Source organism: Mirounga angustirostris, unplaced genomic scaffold, assembly GCF_029215605.1.
Source record: "Mirounga angustirostris isolate CCGP_5_RB_7025 unplaced genomic scaffold, mMirAng1.0.hap1 SCAF_5, whole genome shotgun sequence".
NCBI classification, from domain to species: Eukaryota; Metazoa; Chordata; class Mammalia; order Carnivora; family Phocidae; genus Mirounga; species Mirounga angustirostris.
This window is the reverse complement of record NW_026991713.1, coordinates 101,905,274-101,921,403: the sequence shown is the minus strand read 5'-3', so window position 1 is coordinate 101,921,403 and position 16,130 is coordinate 101,905,274. Positions and strand designations below refer to the sequence as shown.

The 16,130-nt window shown below is 43.8% G+C and overlaps 1 protein-coding gene across 5 annotated transcripts in view; it reads right to left on the bottom strand.

Moving 5' to 3' along the window:
* Positions 1–1,273: 1,273 nt before the first annotated feature.
* Positions 1,274–16,130, bottom strand: part of ERC1 (ELKS/RAB6-interacting/CAST family member 1) — a 555,561-nt gene continuing 540,704 nt past the window's right edge. For all 5 annotated transcript variants that reach the window (XM_054507254.2, XM_064591742.1, XM_045874103.3 and 2 more), the window contains one exon: positions 1,274–6,761. In XM_054507254.2, coding sequence (XP_054363229.1) covers positions 6,624–6,761 — 138 coding nt within the window. In that variant the 3' untranslated portion in view covers positions 1,274–6,623. The remainder of the gene's footprint in view (positions 6,762–16,130) is intronic.

The following is a 16,130-nucleotide window of genomic DNA, read 5'->3' as shown; positions in this document are numbered from 1 at the left end:
TAACCGACTGAGCCACCTAGCGCCCCAAGACTGACTAGTTCTTAATCATCTTTGAGCCAGCTTGAGATATTCCACCTCAAAAAATCAAATAATAGCAGTCTTTTTCTAATTCAGAGAAAAAACCAAGTTAATGGATGGAATTCTCAATTGCTGCAAGTTTTCTCATATTTTCCTTGAACCTTGTGGTCTCTGCGTCCATTTGTCTGCAATGGAGTACTGGTAGACCACAGAGTGAATAAACAAATAGTGAAATAAGATTAATGGAAAACCCTGGAAACAGCTGACCAGTGTAATCTGACAGCTTTCTGTGGACACATCTGCTTGTGCTTGTGATCTTGTATTTTGCAGTATGATACATGTTCTGCAAGTGAAATCGCTCCTGCTTCATGATGATAATGATGAGCAACATCAGGTTCCCAGTCCTGTAAATGGCGCAGTCTCCCAGGTGTTCCTCCACCTGGTGGGACTTCTCAGCAGCTGTTCCAGCTGGAGGCAGGCAGGGCCAGAGCCCAGGTGCAGGGAGAACCTGCCAGGAGGGGTGATGTCTGACTCTCCCGTCCAATTCCCAAGTGCCAGTGCACAGCGGGCAGGAATTTCCACAGGAGCGGGGCAGAGCGCAGCAAGCGGGGTGATCCCCTCTGGGGGTAGATGGAGAAATGGAGCTAAGCAGAAAACTAATTCTCATACAAAAAGAACCCCCCCCCCCCCCAATAATTTCTTACTGAGCAGAAGGCCAAAGACAAATACCAAAACTGGGGAATATTCAAGCACAGGTTCTTTGGTTCCTTTATTCTTGGTATTTGCACTTTCTGTTGGCTGCTGCAGCTCCCACATCCCTGAGCTAATACATCGGATACACCGCGAAGAAGCCTGAGTCCCAGTCCTGAGTGAAACCCCCCTCTGCCCCGCCCTGGCTGCTCCCCAACCTGAGCACGAGCTCCAGAAACGCAGTTCAATGCGAAATGGGGAAACTGGCTGAGGGCCTAGCGCCTAAGGAAGGAGAAAGGGAGGTGGACACTGACTTTGAAAAGCAATTAAGGGGGCTGGCCGACTCCTCTCTCCGAGGACATCACCCCACCAGGCCCCTCACGGCTGAGCCCAGCCTTGGCTCCCCCGTCCCTGCCTTAACCCCCGGACATGGCGGGTTCCTGGCTCACCTACCACGGCGTTAATCTCTTGGAGGCCGCTGGCTTCTCCCTGCTTTTCTGGCATTGGAAGACTCATCTCACTTGGCTTATCAGACTGGTTGAGACTCAAAGAAAGACACAGCACACAATTTTTAAATAACTTTATAATTTCCTGATGGATTTAGTTGGTGAATAAAAAAGAAAAAAATGGACAAAGTGTTTACAATAATTATCAAGGCAAAGTTGACTCTAACACAATTTCTTTGTAATGTCATTATCCTGTCGGTACCACGACTCCGGCCGTCACACACACACACATGCACGCACGCACGCACGCACGCACGCGGTTGAAGGCAGCGGGTGCATTTGCATCACAGACACCATCATAGCGGCTGCTACTGTCAGCACAAGGAACTCAAGCTAGAAGGAGTCGGCGCCCAGGGCCCCTCAGCTCCTCTCACTAGAGTGCAGCACTTGTCTTCCGGGGCAGAGGGGAGCAGATCCCGGGGAGACATCGGGTCTCCACCCTGGACAGCCCGGGGCACTCGGCAGGGTCCCCGGCCAGTGGGCTAGGCCCGCGTGGGCAGCCCGGCCAGAACGGGAAGGGGGTGGCCCTCAGGTAGGTCTGACTGCATCAGGGCATGAATACAATACTGGTGTGGCGTGCAAGCAAGGGCTGGGCCCAGAGTGCTTGCGCTGGCCCGGGGGGGAATTCTCTGGCTTCGGCAGGGATCCCGTCCTTTCCTGACCGTGGCATCTCTGGGGCCAAGAGAGACAGCCTGGGCCTGGGAGATGTAGGCTCTAAAAAGCTTAAAGGGAAAGAACCTGGGGCCTGAAGCCAGAAGGAACTGAGATCTGAGTACAATTCATTGGCCTGGATTGCGGGTTCCAGGCTGGCCCGCGCTTGGCCGTGCTGGATGGGTCACTGGATGATATAGCACCAAGTGGGCAGGAGAGAGGGTCTGCGGCCCGCACAGGGCTGCCGCCGGCTGTGGGACTTCAGAGCCAAGCCCGGGTTACCACACAGTATTAGGCACGCTGAGCTGGGACCAAGGTGGGTTTGAGGGTGGTTATGGGGTCACAAACTTTGAAACCTCTACCTAGAGGTCCTGAGGATGTAGAGGAGATCTCTGGCACAGGTGGGGACCCTCTGAGCCCCAGATTCCAATTCCTTTGACTCAGCAGTTGTCTCTTGCACTACCTGGAGGGTGGCCACTGGTGCTTCCCAAGGGACTAGCCCAGCTGCCACCTCGGCCAACTTGGGGGAGGTGGGGGAGGAGTTCGGCTGCCCCGTAGCTTGAATTCCTTTATTAACATGATATCGTTTTGCATTTCTTAAAACACAGCTCGTTAACTTTTCAGTTCTACAAACTACTTTTTAATATCTTAATAATCTCAACAATGGCCACAATGTAACTGCCCCAATGCTCTGAACCACACAGACAATATCGACAAGCAGAGAAACAAAAGAGGATGTGGGATGGGACAAAAACCCGCTCCCCCCAAATCAATCCCTAAAACCACCTTTCCCCCAAAAGAGTCAGGAGGAGAAATACCTACAAGAGGGTCACAGCACTCGCCAAACACATTGGAAAAAATCAGGAGACACTTGGTTACAGTTTTGACACTAAAAAGTTTGGAAACAGTTTTTGCTTAAAAAGAGTAAGTAAAGACAGCCATTTTGTTCAGAAGGATGTCCCTGTACTGTGTGTGTGTTTTTTCTTGCCCAAACATTCCCTTAGTCCACGTGGGGAAAACTCCAGATTCTTTTTAAAACATTTCTTTGACCAGTTCAAGTCGCTGTCCTGAGAGGCCCAGGGACTGGCAGTGATGGACGGGTTGGCCTTGCAGGCTTGGCAAAGGGCAGCAGGCTCTGCTGCGTCTACTCTGTCCTCGTCTGCTTTTCCATAGCTCTGAACTCTTGTGGGTGGCAGGTGAGGCTGGGGAGGCAGACATGGAAGTTACTGATATTACGGCCACAGGGCCCACTGTGACTCAGGAAGGGCCGTGGGAGGGTCACATTCTATGTGGCACCATATTCCTTGATTTGCTCTTTCCTCAGAACCCCCCAAGGGTAGCCAGTGGGTCTGTGCCTCACAACTGGGGTCAAAGGGGAGGGCAGGATGGTTCTGGGATCAGCAGGACTCTCTAGCAGCAAGTCTAAATGCCAATCCTGAACGTCATAGGGGAGGGATTAGCTCACCAGTTGACTAAAACTTTGTGATGACTTCCTCCTCCTCTTCTCTCTGAGGAGTGGGTGAGCCAACGAACTCCTCGTGGAAAACCAAACAGACTTTTATTGACAAAAGGTGCCAAGTCACACCGCCACTACCGACCCTTAAGGCAGTCTTGGGTCCCATCTGCTTTACTAGCATTTCTGAAGATCAAGTGTGAGGAAGAGAGAGAAGCATTTAGCTCTTCATTAGACTATAAGGTACCAGGTTAAAGGTTAGAGCTGAGATGGATTTGGGGATTCCTGTTCATATTTCTTAATATATTAAAGCCCATTTAAAATCTTTTCCATTTCAAATGGTATCCAGGTCCTTGTAAATCTCAATTCAGATACTTCACCAAGAACTCAATGAGTACCTGGGATAGAGGTCTATGAGAAGATGAGAAAAATCACATTGTATTTTGTCAATCATGAGCCCCACATTAGATTCTACACACTCTTCTTCCTGTCCCCTTTTATGATGACCTTGATTTGGGGTACAGATCTTTAGGTGCTAAGGGGAAACTAGACCTGCCAATGGGATGGATGAATTTGGTGAATCTAATAGGCAACCTGCAGTGAGTTTTCAAGGCTATAGACCTTCCCCAGCAGCTGAGTGACCTTGTGAAAATGAATACCAGAAGATACAATGGTAAGTCTTTGTGTGATGGGAATTGCGCATTTAGTAAAAGTTGGCTCGATGAATGATCTCAACTCAATAAGATACTCTAAGTGCTAGACATTGTATTAATTTTGCCCTTGTAATATAAGGTCAGGTCATGTTTGCTATTAAAGTTTAGCCAGAACCTACTTTCATCTAGAACCAGAGAGTCCTCAGAACCATTTGAGGTGCTAGGATGACCACCCAAGAGGAATCAAGGAGATTCATAGAGACCAGACAGATGATGTTTGTCCAGGAATTTTTCTTCTCAGAAGCACCTGTCCAGAGGACTTCCAGGGGAAGCAACAGGAGGAGTTGAAAGGAAAAGGGAAAGAAAGGAGGTGCAGTGAGAGTCACACACCCAGGGGGCAGGCCAGGCCACCTCTCTGGGCATGGCCTCTGCTCCTGCCTGCTCTGTGCAGGTCCTGTCAAGGGTGTCCTCATCCCTCAGTTCCCTGCATTATGATAAAGTGAGATTCTAATACTCCAGGCCTAAGATACGGGGGGCTTTCTACATCACTTACAGGCAGTGCAAGAAATACATGGAATTGAAGTGACTGACCACAAACCACCACGACTAACTATGTAACCCCTCCATCTCCCATCTTGTCTGCTTCTGGCTGGCCAGGCTATCAGGAAGCATCTCAGTAAGAAGTTTATGAGCAGAGCCCATTTAAACCTTCGACACAAAACATTCTACAGCTTCTCACAGGAGAGGCTGTTTTACACCAGCAGGGAATCCGGGCAGCTGCAGATATGACCCTATTAAGTTAAGGGGACAGTCAAGGGTTGCCGGTGGGAAGATACCAGACTGACAGCCGTGGTGACTTTCCAGGCAGCATCAGATTCTCTGGGTGAGTAACTGGGGAGGGGGAAAGAGGAAAATGCAAGACAAAAACATTTAGCCCAGCAACTCTTATCAGAAGATGTGAGTGTCTGGTGGGCGTCTGGCCGGAGAGGTGGTCAAAGGGCTAGATTTGGGTGAAGTGGTCTCTTTCTTGGTGCCTGATTATTTATGACTGGCACTGTCTAAGCTTGGGAAGAATGCCGTTCAAAATGCCAATACCTTCAACTGGATTTGCAACTTTAGGGTCCATTTTCTGATCTGCGACACGGAGCTGGCCAAGTTCCACGTGGTGTGCACAGATGTGTTAAGAAAATACCATCTGCGGCTGTAGCCCCCCTAAACACTACACCCTTGCGGGGTAACAACAACCACAAAAATCCTGAACCACCAAATAAGATCCTGCAGGCAAGTAAGTGACTCAGCCCCCCGCAAGGGTGATGAGCCCCCTCATCAATTCCATTATAATGAGCAATGAGAAAGGCTCATTTGTGAAAGATTCATCTGGAAAAGAGAACTTCTACTAAGATAGAAGGAGCGGGGAGGGGAAGGGTATGCCTTTGACTGCTTTGACTCAACCAGGTTATGTCTCAGAGAGTCCTTCGCATTTCTCCCTCACTGAAAAGAGACTTTTGTCAAGGATGGGTACCCAACAGTGACTTGCACACAGTGGGCATTTCATAAATATTCTCTGAATGAAAGAATGGAGGAAGGAATGTGTGTGGGATGAGAAACATTCATTTGTGCCAGAAGGAGGTTCCAGACAATGCTCGAGGCTATGGTTCTGGGAGTGCACATCAAGAGTAAAGCTAAACAGGAGGGAGGTGGGTGGAACATGGGTGGTGGGAAGGCAGAAGCATTCTTTTGGGGCTCAGGGGCCTAGAATGCCAATGAAGATGTGTAGGAGAAACCAGCCTGGCCCCAGGGAACTTCTACAGAAGCAGAGCTGTAGGTGGTGACAGCAGGGCCTCACGTCAAACCCTTCTTCTCTTTCAGATCCAGATGTATGATCTGACAACCTAAGTATAATAAGGTCAAAGGTCTTAAGCAAGAGGGACCCGGGGGAGAACTGTCCACACCATCCTCTTGTTAACTGGTTGAGAGGAGCAAGGATGAGTGAGACAGAGAGGGCTGGGTAAAGACTCCAAACTCACTAAGCCATCATGAGGCCTGCTTGCAGCTCCCCTGCATAAAACATTACACGTGAAAGTAAGCAAAAGAGACAGTAAAAAGAAGAGTCAATTTCTCTTTGTCCCTGTTCTCTCTTTTCCCCCCTCTTCTTAAGATTTTTTTTTTTTTTTTACCCTTTTAGGAGAAAGCACCTGTTGTGATGTTAGAACACTCAGCTCTCTAGTCCATTGGGAACTTTCTTTCAAAATGTTGAACTCCAAGGAGATTCCAGGTTTAGTTCTCATGTCAAGGGCAGAAGGAAGAAGGGCTCTCCACTCCATGTCCCTCTGTTAAGGGCAGAACCACCAGCTTCCACAGTTCTCCACTGCTGATGACTGGATGGCAGTTCTTCATGGAAACCTGGCCACTTACCCACCCTGGACATCAGGAAAATTAGTGTAGAGACAATATCCAAAGTCGAAAGGCAGAGTTAAGATGTCCAGCTGTAGAAAGGGTGCTGGAATCACACTCAAAGGACCAACCAAGATAGGATAGAGTTTGTAGTGTTTTTTGGGTGCCAGGAAGTTTCTGGGTGCCCGTTCCTTACAGCTCTTCTTTCTCGACTCCTGGATTTATTCCAGCAGGCTGCTGGGCTCCCACAGAGCAGGGTCAGGACGACTCTTCCAACGCATTGACCACTTGCTCCAAGATATCGGGACAGTGATCTGCTATCTGCTGGAGAATGGCATTGGCAAACTCCTGTAGCTCTGCATTGTCCCGTTCACCTTTTTCTAACTCATCCTGAAGCTGAAAGGGAAAGGAAGATGGATTTCAGATAAAATAAAATGATGCTGTTCGCACTGGGTTAACTGTTATTGCTCATGAGTAAGGAAATGGCATTTCCAACAACATGGTTGAACCCAGAGGGCATTATGCTAAGTGAAGTAAACCAGAAAGACAAATACTGCATGGTATCACTTCTAAGTGGAAGGGGGGTGGGGGGAAAAGACACACTCACAGAAACACAAAGTAGAATAGTAGCTACCAAGGGCGGGGGGAGTGGGGGAAATGGGGACAGGTTGGTAAAGGGGTACAAACTTTCAGTTATAACATGAATAAGGTCTGAAGATCTAATGTATAATATGATGACTACAGTTGATAACATTGTACTGTATAATTAAATATGCTAAGAGAGGGGCGCCTGGGTGGCTCAGTTGGTTGAGCGTCTGACTCTTGGTTTCAGCTCAGGTCATGATCTCAGTGTCGTGGGATCGAGTCCCGCATCGGGCTCTGCACTGCCGAGCATGGAGCCTGTTTGGGATTCTCTCTCTTCCTCTCCCTCTGCCCCTCTCCCCACCTAAAAAAAATAAATAAATATGCTAAGAGAGTAAAACTGAAATGTTCTCATAAGAGAAAAAAAAGGAGCTATGTGAGAGGACAGATGCATTACCTCGACTCTGGGGATCTTCACAATGTGTACCAAACCATCATGTTGTACACTTACTATGTCAGTTTTATTTGTCAATCAAACCTTAATAAAGCTGGAAATGAAAAAAGAAATGACCAAAAAAAGGAGAGGTACTTTCTATGGGAAGTCTTCCTGCATCAAAGTTCCCAAGCAGGAAGGGGTCCAAGTTAACATCGAGTGTTTGCTCGTGAAGGGGTGACCAGTCCAAGTCCCAAAGGGGGTAAGCCAGCACCAGTGCTCTCACGTCAGGGAGAATGTTCTCTCCACTGTGTCACAATATCACACCCATGCCCAGCAGGGGAGAGGGGCACACGCATGATCTCAGATGGATCTTCATCTTGCATAATGGTCCTCTGTCCTAGGGAAACATATTTAAAAGACCTTTCCCTTTTGCTATAAACCACTTTTATTCAGTATGTTAGACTACCTGCTAATTTAGGCCTGCTAATTGAGTTAAAGAGATTACTCTGAGAAACACATAAGATAGTCCTCTGTTTAGGAGTAAGTATAATTCTAACTTCCTATTGTTTCAAACGCTCTCTTGGACATTCCTTCAAGCATTAAGCCAGCATTTACCGAGGGCATCCTGTGTGCTCGGTGCTGAAAGATGAATGCATTTGGTCTTTGCCCCGAGATCCATGTAGGTTAATGGAAGAGACAAACACATGCACAGATAATTAGTTACCACAAGCGAGCCCTGAACGCATGCTACAGGGGAAGACCTAAGAATGACAGCTGCATCCTGGACGGGTCTGGGCAGATGTTACTACAGGCAGTATGTGATGTGGATCCTGAGAGCTGCAGAGGAGTTTGTGGGGAGATCAAAGAAGAGGCTTTCAAGCAGACAAAAGAAATGCAGATGCGCAGAGCTATGAAGGGGCTTGGCACAGACCTCGGGAAGACGGAACCTTTCAGTGCGGTGGGAGCGTAAGCTAAGGGGACTGCGTAGAGAATGACAGGAAATGAAGCTGAAGAGGCAGACTGGGGCCAGACTGTGGATGGAGAGCTAAGCAGTTCAGATCTAATCTGGTTAAAAAACAACAAACAAAAAAGGAACTCTAAGAGCTCTTAAACGGTGCAGTGACATGATCAGCTTCATGTTCTCGGAAGAGAACTGTGAAGATAAAAACACGTTAGACTGAGTGGAAGGAAGAATCAGCCAAGGGAGGTTACTGTGGCAAGCCCGGGGCCATGGGGCAGGGCCAGGGGACACGGAGGGCAAAAGACGGGCAAAAGATGTATTATGAAAGTGAGACTTCCTCAAGGTAGAACTGACTGATAGGAGGTGAAGTTCAATGAGAGGGGATGGAGGATCATTTTGACAGCTCTAGCTGAGGACAGTAAGCAAATAAGACTGAAAGTACAGGAGGCAGAGCAGGTTTTTAGGAAAGCAGAGAGATTAAAAACTGAGTTTCCAGTGTATTAAGGATGCAGGTTCTGGAGTTAGGCTGCCTGGGTTTCAATGTCAGCTGTGGCACTTACCAGTTTGTATGACCTGGACCTCTCTGAGCCACAGTTTTCTCATTTATAAAATGGGAAATAAATACATTTATAGGGCTGTTTTAAGGATTTAATGAGATATTCATATAAAGTGCAGTGCAATGCTTGACACACAGAAAATGTTTGATAAATGTTAGATGTTGTTATAATTATTGCTAAATTGGTAAGATTACCTTGACAGAGCATGTCGATTAAAGAGCAAACAGAACCAAGTTTTAATTGCACCGCTGACAGAATCTACATGCTGTGAGCCAAGAATGAGCATGCTGCTTCTTCGAATATATCAAAGCGCTGGGAACAGATTTTGCAATCTTCTTTCTGTTAAATGTTGACGAAGACCTCAGGACATGCAAGGACCAGATATAGACTACACTAAGTCTTTTTTTTTTTTTTTTTAAAGATTTTATTTATTTATATGACAGAGAGAGAGATAGCGAGAGCAGGAACACAAGCAGGGGGAGTGGGAGAGGGAGAAGCAGGCTTCCTGCCGAGCAGGGAGCCCGATGCGGGACTTGATCCCAGGACCCTGGGATCATGACCTGAGCCGAAGGCAGACGCTTAACGACTGAGCCACCCAGGCGCCCAGACTACACTAAGTCTTGACGCATTTCAAGGTCTGGCTGTGTCATATGAATGTGAATCTCTGAAATGGGGAAACCAAAGAAACCAGGTGCCTTTTAAATCCAGCTGCAGAGAATATAGCCCGGAGAGACTGCTAGGCGAGGAGGCTGTGACTCTCACATCTCTTGAACGGAACTGAAGTCAACTGCGCAGGGTAACGGAGGGGGCTGTATGGTTGTACAGCCTCCGTTTTCCCACCTCAGTCCTTCCCAGGAACATTCCAGACATCTTCGGGTTATATTCTGAGCCAGGTATCTATCTGCACTTCACTTTCTACAACTCACATATTTATTTCCTGCGAAACATTTTTTATTCCCATTTGGCTTCTGTTTGTTAAGTAATCATGAAGTTACTAATGGATATATTTTAGTTCAGTATTTTTTTCAGTATTTTTTTTTTTACTAATTTAAAAAGTATTACACACACATTGTAGAAAATTTGGAAAACAAAAACCAGGAAAAAAAAATCAACTATAATACTAGCATCAGGAGATAACCACTGCTACATATTTTTTGTATATTCTTTGAGATGTTGTTTTATTATATATATATATGTAATTTTAGAAACAAAATGGCAATGACAGTATATAGATTATTTGTGAACTGATTTTGTTTTCACCTAAAAATATACCACAAATACGTTTCCAAACCAAATCCCAAAGGCTCTTTCAGAGCTTGATGATTAATTCTAAATTTATCCATATATATAACAGGAACCAAGAAAATATTTGAAAGGAAGAAAAATGATGTGTGGACTGGCTTATCAGATTATAAAACATACTGCAAAAAGACACTAATTAGAAGAGTATTGTGCTGATAAAATTAGATCACTGGATTTAGAATCTGATCAGGAGGCATTTGAAATCAATGAATTGTATTAGGTCAACTGGGTCTAGCTGTGGTTGGATTCCTGCTCATACCATATATAAACATAAATTTAAAATTACCTAAAGATCTAGATTTAAAAATTATACTGCAGATACATGTTCTTCTAATGCACACACAAAAAACATTCTCCAGGACAGATCATATGTAAGGCCTTAAAATGAATCTTAATAAATTTAAGATTGAAATCACATCAAGCATGTTTTCCAACCACAATGGTATGAAACTAGAAATCAGTTATAAAAAGAACAGAAAAATTCACAAATATTTGGAGATTAAACAACATGTGACTGAAAAATCAATGGGTCAAGAAAGAAATCAAAAGAGAGATCAAAAAATGCCTTGGGACAAATAAAAATGTAAATACAATATACGAAATCTATGGGATACAGTAAAAGCATTTTAAAGAAAGATTTATTTATTTATTTGAGAGAGAGGGGAAAGAGGGGCAGAAGGAGAGGGAGAGTGAGAATCTCAAGCCGACTCCCCACTGAGCATGGAGCCCAACACAGGGCTTGATCCCACAACCCTGAGGTCATGACCTGAGCCAAAGTCAAGAGTTGGATGCTTAACCGACTGAGCCACCCAGGCGCCCCTAACAGCAGCTCATAGTGATAGATGCCTACAGTAAGAAGCAAGAAAGAGCTCAACCTAACTTTATACCTCAAGGAACTAGAAAAAAAAGCCCAAAGTTAGTAGAAGGAACAAAATAACAAAGATGAGAGTGGAAATGAATGAAATAGAGACTAAAAAGACAACAGAAAAAGTCAATGAAACTAAGAGCTGGTTTTTTGAAAAGATAAAATAGACAAACCTTTAGCTAAACTTACCAAGAAAAAAAGCAAAAGAATGCAAATACATAAAATCAGAAGTGAAAGAAGAGCTGTTACAACTTATACCAGAGAAATACAAAGAATCAAAAAAGACTACTATGAAAAACTATATGCCAACAAATTGGACAACCTAGTAGAAATGGATAAATTCCTAGAAACACACAACCTACCAAAACTGCATCATGAAGAAACAAAAAATCTGAACGTATTCTTAGCAAGGGAACTGAATCATTAATCATTAATCAACCTTCCAACAAACAGAAGTCCAAGACCAGATGACTTCATCACTGGTGAATTCTACCAAACATTTAAAGAAGAATTAATACCAATCCTTCTCAAACTCTTCCAAAAAACAGAAGAGGAAGGATACTCCCAGACTCATTTTACAAGGCTAGTATTGCTCTGATACCAAAACTAGAAAAGGACAACACAAAGAAAGAAAATTGCAGGCCAATATCCCTGATTAACATAGATGCAAAGATCCTCAATGAAATATTAGCAAACTGCATTTAATACTTCATTAAAAGGATCATACGCCATGATCAAGTGGGATTTATTCCAAGGATGCAAGGATGCTTCAACATCTGTAAATCAATAAATATGATACACCACTGTAACAAAATGAAGAATAAAAATCATATCATCTCAACAGATGTAGGAAAAGCACTTGACAAAATTCAACATCCATTTATGATAACAACTCTCAACAAAGAGAGTACAGAGTGAAGATACCTCGACATAAACTAAAGGGAAAAAAGACAAAAGGACAAGTACTGGTATCGATGTATTATGAAAGTGGTACTACAAGCCTAATAACAGAGAAATGGGCACAGGATATGAACAAAAAATTCACTGAAGAAATACAAATGGCTAATAAGCACATAAAAATGTTCAATTTCATTTGTAATTAAAGGAATACAGATTAAACAAGATAGGGTTTTGTTCCCCCTATCACACTGGCAAAAGTTTCCGAAAGACTGTTAACAACCACTGTTGGGGAAGTGGGTACTCTTATTCTACTGTGGGAATATAGTGAGCAATTTGGTCTCATCAACCAAATTTAAACACAAATATCCTCTGACCAAATAATTCCACTTTTAAGAGTATATTCTATGGGCGCCTGGGTGGCTCAGTTGGTTAAGCGACTGCCTTCGGCTCAGGTCGTGATCCTGGAGTCCAGGGATCGAGTCCCGCATCGGGCTCCCTGCTCGGCAGGGAGTCTGCTTCTCCCTCTGACCCTCCCCCTCTCATGCTCTCTGTCTCTCATTCTCTCTGTCTCAAATAAATAAATAAAATCTTAAAAAAAAAAAGTATATTCTATAAAAATACCAGTAAGAGATTCAAGAATGTATACACAAGTTTGTTTATCAAGACAATTTGTAAGAAAAAAATTTATTAACAACCTCAGTGTCAAACAAGAAGTGAGAGAGATCGATATGTTCGGAGATCCATCCATCCATCCATCCATCCATCCATCCATCCATCCATCCATCCAAAATATATATAAAGAGAAATCCAAAACTATTAAAGAATGGCTAGTTTGAATGGATGAAAGGGCTTTCAATTTTACTGCTTTTTAAAAAATTTTTTTAAAAGATTTTATTTATTATTTGGGGGAGAGAGAGAGAGAGAATACAAGCAGGGGGAGCGGCAGGCAGGGGGAGAGGGAGAAGCAGAGTCCCCACGGAGCAGGGAGCCCGATGCAGGGCTTGATCCCAGGACCGACTGAGCTACCCAGGCGCCCCTGTTTTTTTTTAAAACTGAAGTATAGTTGACACACAATATTACATTAGTTTCAGGTGTACAATATAGTGATTTAACAAACCTATATGTTATACTATGCTCACCACAAGTGTAGCTCCCATCTGTCACCATACAACACTATTACAATACCATCAACTATATTCTCTATGCTGTACCTTTTATCTTCATGACTTATTCATTCCATAACTGGAAGCCTGTTTCTGCTTCCCTTCATCCATTTTGCCCAGCCGCTTACCCTATTCCCCTCTGGCAACCACCAGCTCATTGTCTGTATTTATGGGTCTGTTTCTGCTTTTTGTTTATTCATCATTTGTTTCGTTTTTTAGATTCCATATGTAAGTGAAATCATATGGTATTTGTCTTTCTCTGTCTGACTTACTTCACTTTGCATAATACCCTCTAGGTCCGTCCATATTGTTGAAAGTGGCAAGATCTCATTCCTTTTTTATGGCTGAGTAATATTCCAAAATATATACGTATGTGTGTAGATACACCTGTCTGTCTGTCTCACATATAACATCTTCTTTATCCATTCCTCTACTGATAGTCACCTGGGTTAGCTTCCATAATTTGGCTAGTGTAAATAATGCTGCAATAAACATAGGAGTACATGTATCTTTTCTAATTAGTATTATTTTCATTTTCTTTGGGTAAATGGCCAGTAGTGAAATTGCTGGACCATGCATTAGTCTATCTTTATCGTTTTGAGGAACTTCTGGTATTGTTTTCCACAGTGGCTGCACGGATTTACATTCCCGCCAAGAGTGCACAAGGGTTCCCTTTCCCCACATCCTCACCAACACTCTTAGCTCTTGTCTTTTTTATTCTAGCCATTCTGACAGGTGTGAGGTGATATCTCATCATGTCATCAGAGTTTTGATTTGCATTTCTCTAATGATCAGTGATGTTGAGCATCTTTTTATGTGTCTGGTGGCCATCTGTATGTCTTCTTTGGAAAAATACCTGTTCAAGTCCTCTGCCTATTTTTATTTTTTTTTAAAGATTTTATTTATTTGACAGACACAGCGAAAGAGGGAATACAAGCAGGCGGAGTGGCAGGCAGAGGGAGAAGCAGGCTTCCTGCTGAGCAGGGAGCCGGATGTGGGGCTCGATCCCAGGACCCTGTGATCATGACCTGAGCTGAAGGCAGATGCTTAATGACTGAGCCACCCAGGCGCCCCCTCTGCCCATTTTTAATTGTATTATTTGGAGGGTTTTTTTTTTTTTTTTTTTTTGCTGTTGAGTGGTCTAAGTTCTTTATATATTTTGGATATTAACTTCTTACTGCATGTATCACTTGCAAATATTTTCTCCCATACAGTAGGTTACCTTTTTGTTTTACTAATGGTTTCTTTCACTGTGTAAAAGCTTTTTATTTTAGTGTAATCCCAATAGTTCATTTTTGTTTTTGTTTCCCTTGCCCAAGACAAATCTAGAAAAATGTGGCCAAGGGAAATGGCAAAAGAAATTACTGCCTATGTTTTCTCCTAGGATTTTTATGGTTTCAGGTCTCACATTCAGGTTTTTATTTATTTTTTTAAAGATTTTATTTATTTATTTGAGAGAGTGAGAAAGAGTATGAGCCGGGTTGGGGGGCGTGCAGAGGAAGAGGGAGAAGCAGACTCCCCACTGAGAGCAGTGAGCCCAATGCAGGGCTCAATCCCAGGACCCTGGGATCATGACCTGAGCTGAAGGCAGACGCTTAACCGACTGAGCCACCCAGGCGCCCCTTCCACATTCAGGTCTTTAATCCATTTTGTTTACTCTATATACTTCTGTATTGTTTGATTTCATACCGCAAGCAGCATTGAAATGATAAGAAATATGGATAAAAATATATAATATAAATATTCAAAGCTGCTATTAGAAAATGGTATTTGAAATAGTATGAGCTCACAAGGCACGGAGGAGGACATGCACTCGGCTGTTCGCTGAAGTTGAGGAATACAGGAATTACTGGGTCTTGACAGAAGCAGTACCAGTCTCTGAGGGTGACAAAAGGCCTTCGGGTTGGCTAGGCCTGGGCACTATCCTTCAGAGGACCCTCGTTCTGTTCAGTGGTTTCAGGGAAACCACACCCAGGGCACTGTGTTCCCTTTCAGGTACCTCATTACCCGAAAAATGGAGACAAACTGAAATAAGTTCAAAGGAAAACGGCAGGCATGACTAAGAAGCTGAAAGGATCATTTTATGAGGCAGGATTAGAAGAACTAAGTGTCAAACCTGAACTAACTGAACACTAAGGGGAGGGAACATGATTATGACCTACAAATGTCAGGAGGGTGTACATGAGAAGCGGGAGGGGTGATTTAGCATTGGAGGAGAAAGGGCAACTAGAAGTGATAGAAAAAGATTAGGGGGAAAAAACCAGAGGCAGACTGTAAGACTATGCTTTTTCCAAGGGCTAATGAATGATTTGCCTGGGAAAAGGTGTTTAAAAAGAGAAGGGATCAGAACAACCACAAAGTTTAGAGAAGGAAGTGTTCCTTCATTAGTTGGAGTTGCTTTCCATCTGGTGGGGCTTTCTCTGTTCTCCAGGGATTATGAGTGGTTTGCGTTTTATCTGCAAGCAATATTAGATGTGGGCATGGCTGAGCAGGGAGAGAGTTCATTGGCACTTGATCCCTTATATGCTAACATTTCCTGTCTTGAAAAAAATCTTAGGGGCACCTGGGTGGCTCAGTCGTTAAGCGTCTGCCTTCAGCTCAGGTCATGATCCCAGGGTCCTGGGATCGAGCCCCGCATCCGGCTCCCTGCTCAGCGGGAAGCCTGCTTCTCCCTCTCCCACTCCCCCTGCTGTGTTCCCTCTCTCACTGTGTCTCTGTCAAATAAATAAATAAAATCTTAAAAAAAAAAAATCAAACACCTCAACTTTTCTTGTGAGACTGGAATTACATTTAAAATGAGGATTTTTATTTTGACTTTGAAATGCAAAGCTTTAGTCATTCTGAAGTCAAAGGAGTACAGGAATGTGTGAAAGAAAAAAAAAGCACTTAGGAAAGAAAGGCAATGTGAAGTAATCAAACTAAAAACACAGACAGATGTGTTATACAGCACAGGTGTGAAAACAAATCTTGAAATGTTTTTCATTTCATCAAAAACTCGT